Source organism: Daldinia decipiens (genome assembly GCF_022478715.1).
Source record: "Daldinia decipiens strain CBS 113046 unplaced genomic scaffold F4813scaffold_16, whole genome shotgun sequence".
In the NCBI taxonomy this organism is placed as follows: Eukaryota; Fungi; Ascomycota; class Sordariomycetes; order Xylariales; family Hypoxylaceae; genus Daldinia; species Daldinia decipiens.
The window spans coordinates 389,995-407,584 of NW_026054559.1; the positions used below are offsets into that span (position 1 = coordinate 389,995).

Sequence of the window (17,590 nt, forward strand, 5' to 3'; positions counted from 1 at the left end):
CATATCTCAGAAAATTTGCAACTCCCTAGGTACATGGTTGCTAGGCTGAAAAGGGCGCCCCAAAAGACTCATAGCAACGCCACTGGAACACCACAACACGGTCCATCGCGAGAGCAACCGACCGGAAACTCCTCACAATTTTAACACAAAGATAATTGAAAACTCGTTAATCACCTTCCGCACAAGGGTAAATGAAAACCTATAGAAAACAAAAGACCCAAACACAAGATGGAGAAGGCCAAAAAGGGTACCAAGACACTCGCCGATTTGCCAGCATGGTACCGCCGTATCAGGAGCTCTGAATGGGATGACGAAGATGGATACCCCTACTTGCCAGAAACTATTTTTGATGAGGACATATCCGAACTTGGGGAGGAGGAAGATGAGCAAGAGCTTTGGTAAATACACATTCAAAAGATGCTAGAGAGGCCTTATGTGAACTGCGACTACCAGTTTCAGTTTTCACTGTCCCGCGCCCTGGAATACCCAAGCTTGAAGAGACACTGGTCTGACGAGTGGGAAGGGGGGCATAAAGTAGGGATTCAGTTCATCGGGGAGAATTATTTCCGGATGTTGGTTAGCCGGGACGTTATCACGATATCTGAGCCCGAGCCTCTTCCCGCTTCTGCTCCCGAAATCTTGGAGTTTGTGGGTATTGATGAGGAAAGAATCAAGGGGAAGGCGGAGATGAAGAAGTACTAGCCGAGCAAAAGGAGGTGTTATTCGTATGGCTAAGGAAGTACCTATCATGAGTTAGGACTGCATAGGTACTTAGTTAATTTTTGGCTGGTGGACAGCCAGCACTGCCTAAAAAGAGGATGAGGCGAGAAAGTAATAAAGGAGAGTCTAATAAAAGGGGTGTCTAATAAAAGGGGTGTCTCTCAATATCTGACATAAACGGTATATTGCTTTGCTAGATATTCAACAAAGCCATACCACCACTACCATCTTTACATAAGCTTATAACTATTTGTTTACGTAACAAAGTATTGATCCCTGTCTGTTCCTGCATAAATGACGTCGCGCCTGAAGCCACGGCACCGCGTTATTCGGCATCCAACTTGGCCTATTGAACTTGACCTATTGCGATATTCTTTTTACTTCCTAACCTAACCGTCCACCGTCCACCGTCCACCGTCCACCGTACCCTGGCACATAACCTATTTTTTGGATCGAGCTTCCACCTAGATGGCCTAATATCCACGATATGGCCTTCCTCGTCGGCAGCACGGAGCCAGTACTCCAGCGCCTCGCCGTCCCCGCCGTCTGCCTCCTAATCGCTTTCCTAGCCTACACCTCGCAATGGCTATTCGCTAACGCACCGGACCTTGCTCCGGGCCCGCTCACGACCGCCGAGATCTACATTTTCAACGGACTTGTGTTATGTCTATGGTACACATACTATAAAGCATGCACGGTTGACCCGGGCCGATATGTCTTCCCGCCGGGTTATATCAAGAAGAACAAGAGGAGGAGCACCCACGACTCGAGCGAGGAAGAGTTGGATCCGCAACAGATACAGCGTTGGTGTAAGAAATGCGCAGCACCCAAGCCGCCTCGCGCGCATCACTGCAAGACATGCCGCCGCTGCATCCCCAAGATGGACCATCACTGTCCCTGGACTTCCAACTGCGTCTCCCTGCAGACCTTCCCGCACTTCCTGCGGTTCCTCGTGTACACCAACCTCTCCCTCTGGACCCTCCTCGCTTTCCTCTTCCGCCGCTTCTTCGCCCTCTGGGAGACCCGCCACCTACCCGCGTATCTCGGGCCCACGCTATCGCAGCTCGCGCTCCTCACCGTCCTCACCTTCGCCACCGGCATCACGAGCCTAGCCCTCGGCCTGCTGCTAATCACCACGCTCAAGGGCTGGCTCTTCAACACCACCATGATCGAAAGCTGGGAAATCGAACGCCACGAATCCGCGCTCGAGCGCCGCTACGAATCCTCCCGCGGCGACGCCTACTCCTCGTGGTGGGGCTCGGGCGAACACGCTCCCGGCGGCGACCGCGAATCTCTCGACCCCGTCGAGTTCCCCTACGACATCGGCATCTTCGCAAACATGGCCGCCGCCATGGGCACGCGCGTCCCTCTACTATGGTTCCTCCCCTTCGCCGGCGAGCCAAGAATCGCAGCCCCGAACAGAGACGAGAGCGGCAGTGGTGGTGGCGGTAGTGATATAACAACAACAACAACAACAACAACAATGAGCGGCACCGGCTGGTCCTACGAAGAAAACGGCCTCAACGACCGCGAGGGCATGTGGCCGCCCCCCGACCCCGACAAGATCCGGCACGCCAAGGCCTGGCGCGCACGCAAGCGCGAAGCCGACCGCGCGCTAGAGAGGGCGCGCTTCGACGGCCCCGCCAACCCCGACGACGAGCGGGAAGCGTTCCGGCGACGGCAGGAGCGGGACTTGCGGCGGTGGGAAGCGTCGCGGTCGCGCATCCTAGGGGAGTTGGAGGAGATGCCTCCCGAGTACTACGACGACGACGACGATAACAACGACAACAACGACCGCGATTACGACTTCGTCGACGAGGCGTACGCTCGCAGAGTAGGACCGGGACGCGCTACTGCTGTGGTTGTCGTGGCCGAGGGCAAGTCCGGCTGGGTGAACGCTGATGGCGAGCACCTGGGCGACTACGGCGTGGACGAAGACGCCGAGTTCGACGAGCCGGCGGTGGAGCGGCCGCGGCGGATACGGGAGGAATACGTCCGTGTGGAAGATGAGGACGTGCCTCTCGCGGAGCTGATGCGCAGGAGGAAAGTGCGCACGAAAGATGATGCAGATACGTGATGATGATGATGATGATGATGATGTATGTCTAGGAGGTAGTTTACGATTACTATTGGATATGTCACAATAGAATAAAAGATAAAATACATTTCAATATAGTTAATTTGCCAACTCTTTCAAGTTCTGCTCTTCTCTTATCGACCCATCTTTCTAAGCACGTTGTTGTTCTACTATGCAAGGCTGTCATGCCATATCGTGCTCGCTCCGTACAATACCTTACACGCTTCGTTGTGATGGTAGAACCCATTCCGATATCTAACCTGCCCTGCTTTCGCTTTCTCCCCCTGCGCAAGACTCGAGGTCCGTTAATTGCAGCCTCGCAGGAAGGCCGTCGCGTCCTGTCCTGTCGCGCTATAATTCTGGCGTGCGCCTATTCTTATGTATAGACTAAATATTTCAAAGCCGACGCCTGCACCAAAACGCAACTCTGTTCTGATGCTTTACTTCACCAATCGTCATCATCATCCTTCTTAATCTGCATGGCGTTCTTTCTCGCCAGTAAGGCATCAGCTAGGGAGCCCTTAACACTGGGCGTCGGCGTGCTACTACGACTGTTATCCGAGCCGCCGTTGGCGTTGAGACTCATACCCGAGTCTCGGGGTTGTGGAGGTGGCGCAGGCTTCTTCCCAGCAGTAGGTCGCTTTGCTGGAGGCTGTGGAGGCGTAGGTTTATTCCGTGCTGCCGTTGCCGTGCCGTTCTGGCTTGGAGGGGGCGGCGGTGCCCGCGGAGCTAGAGCCGGTGCTGGTGGAGGTGCTGCTGCTTGTTCCTCGACGTATGCTGCAGGTACCCAAGCCTGTCCTTGAGCGTTCTTTGCCAACCACCAGCCTGAGGTGTGTTAGTGGGCTCTGCCAGCTTGAATAAATGATTTATCTATAGGAATTAACCACATACCATTGTTCTCTTTTTGAACGATCTCGATGATTTCGCCAGCTTTCACCGAGAGTTCATTCTCTTTATGACCAGCAAAGTCGTACAGAACTTTTGCGGTCATCTTGCCCCTCGCTGCTGGAGCAGCGGCAGGTGGCGGCGGCGGTGGAGGTGGCGCGCGCGCAGACGATGTCGAGCTTTGGTTACGAGTATGGCTTGTGACGCTGCTTGTGACGGAGGCAGTGGGAGTTGGAACTGGGACTGGTCGTGGAGTCTGGAGCGCTGCTGGACCACGCTTGGTAGTGCTAGGACGAGAGTTGGTGACTCGAGAAGGTCTGCCACCGGGACCGCCTGGCTTGATAAGCTTGCCCCGAGTAATCGGACGGGGTGGCACGGGTTTGCCTTTTGGCGTCGGCTTGGATACTGACGATGGAGGTTCCCCGGGTTGTGTATGGATTGCCCCGCTCTTGTAGAAGTCGACGGCCTGTTGCGAGTCTTTTAGAACCTTTACGATTTGCATCTTTCCTGGCTTCTTGGCGTATTCTATCGAGTCGCCGATCTTTAAGTTGAAACCGCCAGCCATCGCCCGTTGCATTTGCGTGAATAGCTCTGTTTTTAGAACACAGTTTAATAACGGATCGGGCTCCTGAGGTGACCCAACCCCCAACGAGAACCAGTCGTCGCGAGATGATGAAGCTCCGATGAACTTAATAGCCCCTAAAGGAATTTGACGTTCAACAATTATTTGCACTTCATGATTGACCAAGGACTGCGCCACGATGTAGAACTTGCTATTAGTCACAATGAGAATGCGAGGGCTGGGTTTACTTGATCGCCCGAATTTGGCCTCCAGAACCTCACCACGGCACGAGAAGATAGACTTTTCGTTGCTCGATAGTTCTATAGCGCTTCGTATATGGGATCCTGGCCCAGTTGACGCGTTAGTTCCCAGATAATCTCCCAAGAAACGTCGAGAACCCAGTAGACTGAAACGTCTCCGTTCCTTACGCCCTTGCAAAACTTTATGTCCTTGGTCTCGAAGTTGTAGATATTCGGCACCAACTCTCTTCTTCCGCCAGAATCGTTGGATTCGGGTGGCTGACTCCGCGCGGTAAGCTAGATACGCCCTCCACATTCTTTGAATGCGGGTCGCCATGTTATGCCAGTATCGATCTCGCATGGTTTCTAGAGCAAACAACGTCTCGGGAGACTTGATAAAAGCCTTTGTAACACCTAATTGCCATTCTTCCTTTGGAATGCTCGTATCCTTCAAGATTTGCTTCACCGCTGCCTCTTCGGTTCCTTGCCAAGTATACTCGCCCGCGTAGGACGTAGCAGGAGACAGTAGGAAGAAACGCTCAACAAACTTCTCAAATGACTGACGGTAGGCAAAACCGGCACGTCGAATCCTGACGTTCTCTTGTAGACCTAGATATTTGATTTGATGCAGGACATTTGGTACGTTGTACTCGGTTGGCGATTTGTTTTCGTTTGGTTTAATTGTCCGGATATACGAGGGTTGGCACTTCATTAAAGTCTCTACGAGAGCATTGGCTGAAGTTCTGATTCTATCACCGGCGGTTGGGGGTTGCTTGCGGTTATCTTGATCTACTGAATTAGGGAATAACGTATGGACAAATTGGTTCGAGCTCTGCTGGAACAGATTTTGAACCCCCTTGAGGAGCTGGTCCTTATTTTTATCGGTGATTCCTTCGACGGTGTAACTAACCTCGCCGGCGTAATGCTTGATAATGAAACTTCCCGAGCGAGGAGTAAGGTGGGCGTTAGACATCCCGTTAATGCTCTGCATGAAGGTACGATCACACGCAGCGGGATCGGCGTGGGCTGTCTTAGTGGCGTCCTTTAAGACGGCGAAGATACCGGCAGGTCTGATCTGCTCAATGAGATCACATACGACCTTATTATCGAAGTACTTGATGGGGGTCCATTGGATCTGTTCCCGGGCGTATTCTTCTTGTTCAGCCTTGAGAGTAAGTTGAATGAAAATCTGCTGTAGCTTCTCGTTCACGTAGTTGATGCAGAGCTGCTCAAAACTGTTCTTCTCGAAGATTTCAAATCCATAAATATCGAGAATTCCAATATTGTTACTTGTCTGCTGTCGAGCTTGTAGTGACTGGTTTATTCTTCCAACAATCCAGTCGAAGAGGTTGTAATAGATAGCCATGGCAAGTGCATCTTTGGTAGCATTTGCTTGGGCTGGGTTCGCTGGGGACTCGATTACCTCGCCACTCCTTGGAGTCAAGACTCGGATTGTTATACCCTTGACTAGTGCAGCAGGCGAAACTTCAAGCAAGTATGCAAGGAAATCCACGACGGACTGATCAGCCACAGCAGCATTCATGTCATCGCCTTCCACAAAATGGATGTTTCCAGTCCAGAGAATGGCGGCTAACATGCGGAACACTTCGTCCTGCTCACCCTGAGAAAGACCAATAATCTTCATGGCGTCTAAGGTTTCTTTGAAGTCGGCCAAATCGTCTATGCCGTCGACGTCGAAACATTTTGACCGGCTAAGGTAAGTATACGTCTCCGGCTTTTGAATACCGAACATTGTCCGGTAGTTTTCAGAGGCCCCCTTGGAGAATTGGTAGAATATGTGGAAGTTTCGCTCGTTGGTAATTTGGCCTACCACCCGTGATTTTTCGAGCAGGTAATTTGTGATGTCAGCGCCCACAGGTTCTCCGTTGGCGTTGAAATGTATTTGCAGGTACTTTCCGAACCGGGAGGAATTGTTATTTCTTAATGTCTTTGCATTTCCGAAAGACTCCAGCAGCGGATTTGTTGCCAGCACCATATCCTTTATCTGTTTGATCTCGCCGCTCTCACCGCCAGACACATTTGCGATGTACTGCATGATCCGTTTGGCGGCTTCAGTCTTACCAGCTCCCGACTCTCCAGAAATAATAACACATTGGTTCTCGTGGTAGGCCTTCATGTTATAGTATGACGATTCGGCGATCGCAAAGACGTGCGGCGGCATCTCCAAACGGTTCTTTCCCTTGTACGATTCGAGGACTTGGTCGGTGTAGATACCGAGGTCCCTAAAGGGGTTAACGGAAACCAACACATGGCCAATATAGGTATAAATCTCGCGGCCTTCGAATCGCTTTTTTAGGTTCTCGTTTATTGCTTCATTCGACACTTTGCTAAGTAGGGTCAAATCAGAAACCCCTATCTCTTTCTTCTTGGTCGTTTCGAAGGTGGCCTTCTTAGGTTTGGCACCGCCATCTTGCGCTCTTGCGCCACCAGCGCGGGACGCTCCGCCTGATTTGTCCTTCGGTCGTCTACTTATACCCTATAGTTATAGCACACGGCGGTTAGTATAGAAGCGTTGCTTTCGTCAAGCATATATGAATATATCTCACCATATTGGGCTCGCATGGACGGTATCTGTATCGCTAGGGTCGTATTTAGTAAGACAGGGGCTTCGATCAAGATAAAAAGGGGGGGATTGCAGCGTCGGGTTTTGTTCGGTTTGCAATATGATTCTAGGCTTATCCCAAGTGAGTAGCGACCTGAGGAGTAAGTGTGCGGTAGAATTGTGCGCTCGCGCAAGTTTGGATTTACATGTGTGAAGATGGACTTTGTATTTCCAGTGTTCGGGTGCCTTGAAGAAGGCACCATTATTCCATCGTTTAGCGCCAATAGGTACCGTACATCTGTATCACCTGCGACGTAATTCAATGGGGCTGGGTAACGTGGCAGGTGTGGCTGAGGACAGATGCCAAGCCGGAATTATTCCATAGCACTGGAATTTATGGAGGTTGGGCAGCCATTCACGCTATCGGAACCTGCAAATATGCGGATTCTACCTACATAGGTACCTAAGAGGTTACCTAAGCCTTAAATACTGTCTTTAAACATTTCACTCGACATCATTCACCTCTTATTATTAACGATAATTCCTAATTTCTAACTTCTGACTTCTAACTTCCATAACTTCAAATAGCCTTACGACTTAGTCACACCTAAGCTATAATTGGGTCTCTTCATAACTCCTTCAATAGGTCAAAGACAGCTAACAAGCGAGAGATTAGTTTAGGCAGCAATAAGATTATAAGGCATTTACATATCCAAACATGTCACGTCCGGCGGAGCTAAGTGTTACGTGTAATTTAATTCCCGTCGTTGAAATGAGTATATTGCAATAAGCCAGTTTATTCGACCGCCGAAGAGTACAACATGCCGACCGCCGTTTACATATACACCATCGGTACGTTGTAAGAGACGGTGCCTTCACATGTAACGGCAACTTGGTTACCACTCACTTACTAGGCCGAGCCGAGAATGTTGCTTTCGTAGATTGTGGATGTCTTCCCGGTATTATCGTTGACGATCTAACACACCAGTTGTTAGTATACCATTACCAAAGCCTGTGTATGGCTCTTGGGGAAAACTCGCCTCGTATCGAGGGTTGTCAGCGCTGGCCTGAACGTTCCTATCCGCTTGCACACCTGGTTCGGTAAGAACACCATTAATTTTTCCGGTGCTTTCCGGTGTGTTCGAACCAGGTCCTTCTCAAGATTAATAAGTCGCTACTAAATAACAGTATAAAGTCTAGGTTACTCACCTCCGACAGGCTTGTATGTGACCATTTGGCCTTTCTTATACCTAGGTGCCATATTGGAAATTTCGAGTCAAAGTTTGGACCGATAGCAAACAAGTTACCGAATAATGAAGTTGGAGGGGAATTCTTGCAGTCACTTACTATCAAGTGATTCGAGCACTTCAAGTACAGATAAGTCGAGTAGATTACTAAAGTGAAGGTTTGAAAGAGACGTCACTACACTCGTTGTTTGCATCATCTACCAATTCTAATGATATCATATGCGCCTCATGGACTAGACGCAACTGTCGACTTAATAAGGTCTGTTTGGACCATAGCTAAAGATGTAAGCTCATCATCTCGTATTGATGATCGGACATCGTCACGTCGTCGACATTGTTCTCACATAGAAAAGTTGAGCACCGAATCTATCTCATAGGTTTTGAAGAATACCTGTAACATCTGTGGCCAGTGAGACACGTACCCATATACTTGTAGGTTAGTATCCCCGAATGCTTCTCATATAAAATTCGGCGGCATTACGAGTGGCCTAGTCTGGTTGTCTGGTGGAATAATACAATATTGATATGGCGGACACTAATCTGCTTAGGTGACTATTGACTATGACTTGATGATACATCTACTGGATGAGTAAAGTACATTTCCACTTCATACAGATCGACTCTGGAAGGGATATGCCAAAAAAAAAAAAAAAAACAGGATACGGGAGCCGGGAAAGCCAGTATGTGACCCTCATAACGAGGAATCAAGTTAATACCCAAATGAATCACACATTGACACATTGACATAAACACATTTCAATTTGGCATCCTCGGGCTTGTTTGCCTAACTGACATATAGCTTTGAATTCATCTATGAAGCGGGAGAGCTTTGGAACAAGGTCAGTTTAGATGATTAGGGATGATCTATGGGAAGTTCCGATACGAAGTCGAACAAAGAATGGACAAGGGTCTAAGGCTAAGCATTAGGTATGTAGCCTTTAGTAGGATGACCCGTATATTTCTATAATACTATTGGCCTATCTTCATAGGGATATTCCGTACATAGGGTAGCATCGAAATCTAGATCCGTACGCTAACGTTTGAAGGGTTATACACACTTACATACATACATACACTACACTTTCTTGAGGCTCTGCTAACCGTTTCAGAATACCAAGGGTTGCGTTCACGGACTGTTCCAGAAACGACGTCAACGCCGTGTTCTGAGGCTGACCGCTCCGCACGATGTTAAACGAGCGACACGGGCAGCACTCCTGAGGATCTTTGGCTTCGCCTCAAACTCCAACATTCACGATTAGTGTCGGTCTTTGTGCGATCATTACCCTAAGCCTTCTAGTGAGACGAGTGGTAAATGATGGGTTCGTTTGACCATGAGAAAGCCGTCGCGATATCTCCTCGAACCTTACCTTCCAAAGGTATACCGTCATACCGTCATACCGTCATACCGTCATTACCTTAGGTAGCTGTTAGCTCAGGGCTTCTGAGCCGCCATGGGAAGTCGAGGCAGTGAGATGCTGAAGTCCTTGTTTCCAACATCTTACACGTAGATGAGTATCTTCGTTGATCCGATACCCGGTAGAAAATAGTGGATGTCGGGTATAATAGACCTTGCTAGAGAAGAGACGTGAGTTGCATTCTCAATACCAAGGCGAATCCCATGGGTTCAAAGGTAGCAACTGCGTGAATAGACATGGAAGGATCATACGACGATTTTCTTTTCAAATGGCATGACGGCTACTACGGATTTATATATTCAACTCCTAAGAATGCTATTCAAAAGTGGTCTGACTTTTTAAACAATCGTACGACTTTTTCTCGAGGATAGCTAATATGGAGGAGAGCATGGCGATCTAAGACCAAGGCCGGCAGGGCTAGCAACGTGGGAGTCACCCTTGTGCTACAAAATGTAGCCTCTCGGGTATCGGCAGCGCCAAGCGTACATCGAAGATACAACTAAAAAGGGTCCAAAATTGCTATGCGCTATTAGGAGGCCATTGTATCGAAAGAGCCTAGCGAGTGTTCCATGCGGTGATTTTAGTACATGCATATCTGACGGGATCTCGTCTAGGTAACTTGGACATAAGTATGTAGGTACCTACCTATGTATTCCAGGGGCAGGGGGTTTAAAGAGGGGGGAATACATATGGAAGCTAGGTTAGGGTACATACATACATGTAGTAGTATAAGTGGGATAAGGGGAAAAGCACCATTCTCTGCAACGGGATAGGTTAAACCTGTTCTACATACCTTATGTACCTACATATTGTCACTTTGTCACTTTGTCACTTTGTCACGGCCTCGCATCATTCTATTGGTCACATACTACATCCCGCCCTTGACCTGGACGAATCCGCGCTGTTCAGCAACCGCCCGTCTGGACAAGCCTCGATAGCTATTTTGCAATTAACCTCAATTAATTGGCTTTCACAAAACGTCTTGACCAACGGCGCTTAATTTACAGGTTGAAAACATCTTGCATATTTCTACCTAATAAACCCCGATCACCCATCCAATTCCGACAATATGGTTCCTATTATATTTATATTTTTTACATTACATGATTTCAATTCATATACGCTGTTGAATGTTCGTACCTCTGTTATAAGAAAGGTACGTGCACTTACATTTACATTCTACATACCTACCTAGGTACCTAGGTACATACCTTAGGTACATAGCAGGCTTAAGGGTCAACTCCCCCCCTGTCGAAACGCCAAAGAGCAGCGCTTCCAAACGCCGCCTGTCTCAACTCTGCCCCCACACCACCACAACTACAAGGGTCTGGTTCTGGATATCATCCGTGCCTGACATACCGTCCGATCAATTTCTGTGTTCATCGGATGCAAATCTGACACCGCATCGACGGCTCGCGAAACGCTTCCCTTCCGTTTGATCTACTCCAGCTATTGCAGTCGAATCCCTGATTACTTGCCGAGAAGTCCTATAGGTTTGTCTACCTTGAAGGGCTTTGATGAGGACTCTTCTTTACGTGAAAGTAGTTTAGCCGCGGAGATAAACCCTCTACTTCTCGACTTTCGATATTCCCACTTTACGACTTAAACAGAAAACGGATTAGCATCTTCACGATTAACTTAAGGTTTCATGGGCTATTGACATCCGAGATATCGAGAAACCCCTTCGTCCCCTGCAAGAAGCTTAACGGTAGACTACCAAACAAGCTCCGGATCTTCGTACATCCATACTACCCTTGCTCTTTTCATTTTTTGACCGTGGACGGTGGATCTCGCCTGATCGCATTGCCCACCTCGTCCTAGTTCTGTCGTCCTTTATGACTTACTCCCCGCCCGCCAATATCTACGTTTAATTCTTTCTCTTGGTCCTTCGCGCGGCAATCAGGACGTAGAAAGACTCCGCCTCTCACTCGAGACTTTCCCTACTTCGCCATCCTTTCCTTCGTCTCCTGCTGGCTCAGATCGCTCTTTTTTTGGTTCGGTTTTGTTTACTTCTAGGTGCGCGACGTTGGATAATACGCCCTTTTTAATAGTCGGAAATTTTTGAAGAGGAACAACTACGGAGGGCGACTACTACATAGAACAGCGTTGGAAATCGATATCGATCAGTCCGTCCATTCACTTCGAACGCCCTCGCCAATAGTCGCCGTCTGGAAAAGGCACAGAATCGCGTCGCAGGTCGACACACTTTTAATTTAAATTTATATCCCGGGTAGGAGAAAGAGACATTGGTTAGCATAATGGCTGTCGGCGAACTGGTGAAGAAGCAGTTTACTGCGACTAAACTCATATTCCATATCTTATTTTGGGGGGTTCACTGGTTCTTCTTTGGTTACGGATGGTACGTTTTCTTGGCATTGCATTGCATATAATTACCACTAACGTGACTATAGGTGGAAACAGGCTCAAGACCCCAAGTTAGCTGGTCTGAACACACTATCATGGTCTGTGTGGCTATCTCGAGGTGCCGGTTTAGTTTTGGCGATTGATGGGACGTTGATTTTACTACCCGTGTGCCGAACATTTGTACGATGGATACGACCTAAGATCAGGTTCCTGCCCCTAGATGAGAACATTTGGTTCCATCGTCAGGTTGCCTATTCCATGCTGCTTTTCACCGTCATCCACGTTTCTGCTCACTATGTCAAGTATGTCCCTTAAGCCCTTTGAGTCCGGAGTGATCTAAATCTAACATTTTACAGCTTCTATAACGTGGAGAAGACGCAGATTCGACCAGTTACCGCAGTTGAGATTCACTATGCTCAACCTGGTGGCATTACTGGTCATGTAATGCTCCTCTGTATGTTATTGATGTATACCACTGCTCATCATCGCATCCGCCAACAATCATTCGAGAGTTTCTGGTACACGCATCATCTTTTCATTCCGTTCTTCCTTGGACTTTATACTCATGCCGTTGGTTGCTTCGTTCGCGACACCGCTCTGCCCTTCTCTCCATTTGCTGGTGATATCTTCTGGGAACACTGCATTGGTTATCAGGGGTGGCGATGGGAATTGTTCGCAGGAGCCTTTTACCTATGCGAGCGTCTTTACCGAGAAGTTCGGGCTAAGCGTACCACTAAGATTACTCGGGTGGTTCGCCATCCATATGGTAAGAGAATTCGATTAGTACAACAGCTTTGTATTGCTAACACTATTTATAGACGTTGTGGAAATCCAGTTCGAGAAGCCTTCTTTCAAGTACAAGGCTGGCCAGTGGCTCTTCCTACAGGTCCCCTCAGTCTCCGGCTACCAATGGCATCCGTTTACTATCACATCTTGCCCATACGATCCCTACGTCTCGGTCCACGTTCGACAGGTTGGAGATTTCACCAAGGCATTAGGTGATGCAGTTGGTGCTGGTAGCGCACAAGCCAAACTGTACGAAGGTGTCGACCCTATGGGAATGTACGAAGTCGCTTTACAGAATGGACAGCAAATGCCCTTGCTTCGAATCGACGGGCCGTACGGTGCGCCCGCCGAGGATGTGTTCGAGAACGAAATTGCCGTGCTCATTGGTACGGGTATCGGTGTGACGCCATGGGCCTCTATCCTGAAGAACATCTGGCACTTACGCAACAGCCCGAACCCACCCAGACGTCTCCGCCGTGTCGAATTTATCTGGGTATGCAAGGACACTGGCTCTTTCGAGTGGTTCCAGACTCTCCTATCATCCCTCGAATCTCAAAGTAACGAGGCGGCTCAAATTCCCGGTAGCAGCGGCGTAGAGTTTTTGAAGATTCACACCTACTTAACCCAGAAGCTCGATATGGACACGACGCAAAATATCGTGCTAAACAGTGTCGGTGCCGATTATGATCCCTTAACGGAACTTAAGGCGCGCACAAACTTTGGTCGACCCAACTTCCTAAGGATGTTTGAAGCAATGCGGGATGGAATTGTGGATCGAACATACATCACTGGTCTAGAGGGTAGCATGCAGACAACAGTCGGTGTATACTTCTGCGGTCCTGCTGTAGCCGGTAAGTCCTAAATCCTTTTTACTCACGAATTATCACTGATTTATTTTCTAGCCCGTGATATCCACAAGGCGACCAAGAAGGCAACATCTAAAGAAGTTCGCTTCCGGTTCTGGAAGGAACATTTTTAAGTGTACATATTCGCCGTTTAATTTACATGCACCGCCCATACTTTGATCTTATAACTCGTGAGGGCAGGAAATCCAGTATGAGTGATCTCGCTACAGATTCGGGTGGTGGTAGATGGAGGAGTTAGTGGACGGGGACTTCCTTTGGTCCCTAGCTGATACACAGTCAATCCGTGACAGAGTTTCCGAATTAGTATGAGGTAGTGAATATTAGATGGGGAAGATGATATCCAACGAAGGAGTTTTATTATATACCTATTTGCTACATGGCTGTCCAAATTCATTCCCTTTTAACTACCTAATCACCTGTTATACTCTACGTGAAGTCTTCTCTAGATACATGATGCATGTTATCCAGTCAAAACGGTGAATTCTCAACCCCGATATTGAAACTATAGACAGTTATTCATTTACGATCATGAAATCATAACATTTACCACGAACAATCTTAGAAAACTCAGTTGCTAGTATCTCTGATGACATCGACGATCTGTAGGCTCAATGAGGTGGACATACTGCGAGCGCTTAGGATTTCAGACCTGTGTGTCGGGCTCCTATCGCGTGGACATCTGGCAGGTATGTAACTTGGCATGTCGCAGCTTGGCCCACCCTCTTTAGAAATACGATTTTAAGGAGTGTTACACCGGCATGGATTCGGCGCCTCCCCCTCGTATTTTGCCAATTAACTCGTTTCTTCTAGAAGAGCTTCGATCCGGACTTACATTGATTGTGCTTAATAAGCTCTTTATCTTAAGCCGTAGAACGGGAGCGCTTGACAAAACTTGCAACTCCTACATAGAAAGCATCGTATGACTAGGAGGTGGTGTTATTCGTAGTGAGATTTTCTTTTCTCGTGCCATGTATGTAGCGAACCATAGGCAAGGAGCCCCCGGAATGTGTATTTGGAATGTAAAGCCTGTCGTGACCTAGTTATGGATATAGTGTACCTACCTAGGTGATGTGAAATAGGAGGTGTGCTCCAGTAAGATGTCAAGTATTACTGCATGTCGAACAAGAGCATCATATAAATTGTATATAACACGAAAGGGGCTCAGCGGCAGGATAAATCTATCAGCTTGACAGTTATAGTGGCTCAAGTAAACCATTGTACTCTACCCGCTACAATTGAAAGGGGATTGGCTCGAACAGAACCCCTTTCGGCAGCTATTATATTTAATGTTAGATGAAGTTTGAGTTGACAGCCGATCTGGTGTGCATTTCATAGCCTATTCTGATCGTCAAAGCTAACATCTTCACGAAACTACACAGCCACCTTCGTTTCCATTCCGGTCTATCAATGTCACGCACCGTGCATGCCCTCTCTTTTCCGCCGCCTCCCTAGGAGTTAAGCCGTTGTGGTTTTTGATGTCACGAGATGCTCCTGCTTGAAGTAACCACGCGACACAATCAGCCTTGCCATTTCCTGAAGCTCCATGGAGCGGCGTGCCCCAATCGTCTTGCTCGCGCGCGTCGTCGTACACATCCTCATTGTCGGGGATGGAATCGACTCCAGCACCAGAAGAAATGAGGTGCTTTAAGACATCTAGACGCCCGCCCCGGGCGGCAAGGAGAGCAGCGCTGCGTTGTTTTACAACAGCTCCACGATCGATCAGAAGAGAAATAATAGACAGGCTTGCGTTAGAGACTATGGCGGACTCGAGTGTCGAATAGAAATCTTCACAGAGGTTGGCGTTAGGGTCAGCGCCGCGGTTAAGGAGAAACTCGACTAGAGGAAGCTTGTCGCATCTCACAGCAAAACTTCGGAAATGAAAACTTAAGTATCAGTATATAGCGTCAGCAAATAATGGAAGAAGAGTTTTACCCTAAGACACCTCCTATGCCAAGGCTCTGGTTGATATCGTAACCATGTTGGATTATCTCGTCGATAACGCTTACATCCTACTGCGTCTCGCTATTGCATACTTGACAGGCAGCGATCACGCCCATTGTTCCATATATAGGTAGTTCACCAATTATGATATGAAATGCTAATAAGCTAGACGTGATAGGGTTGAACAAGACGAGAAAGGAATCCCCAGATTGATACGGTGCTGTTTGAAATATTCCGATTTGAAAGCTTTGGTCATGTCACGTATAAATAATTCCTCGAGGAGATGCTCTGAACAAACGGGACAAACGGGACAGACGAGGTAAGTTGCCCAGTTAATACCCATCTGGGCATGTTATATTACATGTCATCTCTTAGAGATGACATGTAGCTTGAGATTTCGACAGGCTAAAGAAGTCGAATTCCAGTCACTCAATATCTAAGCTATCCAACTATGTGCACTTTTATAGGTTTCACTACTTTCTATTTCATTTTAAGTCACAGATTAAGCAGATTTGAAGGAACAACAAGAAAATTAACTTTATTTAGGTGAAAAGTGACTTTGATAATGCTGTAAAATAATGTCGAGATCAAGAATCTTTGACCACTATTGTTATTAAAGTACAAACAAGTATACCTATTAGCTTTTGAAAGATTCGACCTAATTATATGTTATTATTCACGTAAAATCTGCCCTCTGAGTTACTTGAACAAAGCAACTACAGGTACCCAGTATGCATTCTAACTCGTAGAGTTGTCCTAACTTAGTTATATTGATAGTTCCTTGTTCCAAAAGACAATTGCTTTATCACCGCTTCAAAGCATTACTAAAACGATAGTCAATAATAGTGCCTCTGTTCATTAATCTAATGGATGGCACATATAAGCCATTTTCCTGCTACAAACCATCACATACCTGTTTGATGACATATAGTTAGGCTTGGATAGAAGAGATATATCACCCTACAAGGTAATTACTATTCCAAGCTATTCAAATGGATAAATCAAAGGAACCTCTCACGGTTGCTGTGATAGATCCGGTGGATATTACACCCGGTTCATCCTCTGTGACTATCACTGACAGCGGGAATGCTTCCAACACAAATGCAACCAACCCATCAGGCTACGCTAGTCGAAGTCTTCCTACCCTGAATGAGTGTTTGGGTGAACTTAACGTTCTCCCAAACACGTCAATCTTCTACTCAGGGGCCGGATACTATTTAAAGGTAGCGGAGGCCATAGAGGGTCGTAGCTATCTGAAGGGGTATCGATTATTGTCAAAATCGTGGAGGGATCCGAGTTGGCCCGACGCCTGGCAGTTCCACCCGGAGGTGATGGAACAAAACAGGTTTTGGAATGTGTGCTCGCAGGCGCTGGCACTGACCACAAAAGGCACTGCTTATGTGATGCTTCCAAAGGGAAATGGCACAGAGTGGACGAAGGGCAGTACATGGGATAGGATAGAGTGGCCGAACTTTGCCCCTGACGTTAAGGTCATTCGTATCGACCCTGATAATCCGGAGTGCCAAGAGGTCATCAAGGAAGGAGACAGTACGGTAGAATGATATAAAGGATATAGGAACAATAGAGATGAATTTACAGAATACAATGGTTTCTCGCCAAGCTTACACTTTTTTTTCTTTTGGTGAGGATTAGGTCTAATATCATAATTTCACCTGGACACCTAAGGTACCTACGTAACCTAGGTCTGTAATACATCCGTGTCACCTAAAATTTAGACATGCAAATATTATAATAGCTACTGTCCCATCAAAGCCTATAGCCAAAGACGTCATATATGTATATGATAGCCCGTTAGTTGAGAAGCAACTCCCCGTCCTTCCCTAAGACTGTAATAATTGCTTGAGCGGAATGACGTATTTACCTGTCTTTGGTGACGTCTCCTTTGAGACATGCGATGAATACGA

General features: G+C 47.5%; 6 protein-coding genes across 6 annotated transcripts; 4 read left to right on the plus strand and 2 right to left on the minus strand.

The window, feature by feature from the left end:
• Positions 1-228: 228 nt before the first annotated feature.
• F4813DRAFT_389418 (uncharacterized protein) lies at positions 229-702 on the plus strand (the record flags this gene model as incomplete). Its single annotated transcript, XM_049246832.1, has 2 exons — positions 229-398; positions 492-702. The coding sequence occupies 2 exons, from the start codon at positions 229-231 to the stop codon at positions 700-702; spliced, it is 381 nt and encodes a 126-aa protein (XP_049099646.1).
• A 410-nt stretch (positions 703-1,112) lies between these two features.
• On the plus strand, positions 1,113-2,875 carry F4813DRAFT_359260 (zf-DHHC-domain-containing protein). Its single transcript, XM_049243307.1, has one exon. It carries the CDS (start codon positions 1,208-1,210, stop codon positions 2,795-2,797), a length of 1,590 nt encoding a protein of 529 aa, XP_049099647.1. The 5' UTR covers positions 1,113-1,207; the 3' UTR covers positions 2,798-2,875.
• On the minus strand, positions 2,748-7,342 carry F4813DRAFT_359262 (P-loop containing nucleoside triphosphate hydrolase protein). Its single transcript, XM_049243308.1, has 3 exons — positions 7,051-7,342; positions 3,689-6,980; positions 2,748-3,622 (listed from the first exon to the last, which is right to left on the minus strand). The coding sequence occupies exons 1-3, from the start codon at positions 7,051-7,053 to the stop codon at positions 3,243-3,245; spliced, it is 3,675 nt and encodes a 1,224-aa protein (XP_049099648.1). The 5' UTR covers positions 7,054-7,342; the 3' UTR covers positions 2,748-3,242.
• A 4,072-nt stretch (positions 7,343-11,414) lies between these two features.
• Positions 11,415-13,751, plus strand: F4813DRAFT_71753 (putative FAD binding protein). The gene is made up of 4 exons (XM_049248816.1): positions 11,415-12,067; positions 12,120-12,374; positions 12,429-12,838; positions 12,891-13,751. Exons 1-4 carry the CDS (start codon positions 11,967-11,969, stop codon positions 13,718-13,720), a joined length of 1,596 nt encoding a protein of 531 aa, XP_049099649.1. The 5' UTR covers positions 11,415-11,966; the 3' UTR covers positions 13,721-13,751.
• A 1,336-nt stretch (positions 13,752-15,087) lies between these two features.
• On the minus strand, positions 15,088-15,781 carry F4813DRAFT_396198 (ankyrin; the record flags this gene model as incomplete). The annotated part of the gene is made up of 2 exons (XM_049247799.1): positions 15,088-15,592; positions 15,738-15,781. The coding sequence occupies 2 exons, from the start codon at positions 15,779-15,781 to the stop codon at positions 15,088-15,090; spliced, it is 549 nt and encodes a 182-aa protein (XP_049099650.1).
• Positions 15,782-16,657: 876 nt separating this feature from the next.
• Positions 16,658-17,227, plus strand: F4813DRAFT_396199 (uncharacterized protein; the record flags this gene model as incomplete). The annotated part of the gene is made up of 1 exon (XM_049247800.1): positions 16,658-17,227. The coding sequence occupies one exon, from the start codon at positions 16,658-16,660 to the stop codon at positions 17,225-17,227; it is 570 nt and encodes a 189-aa protein (XP_049099651.1).
• Between the last annotated feature and the right edge of the window lie 363 nt (positions 17,228-17,590).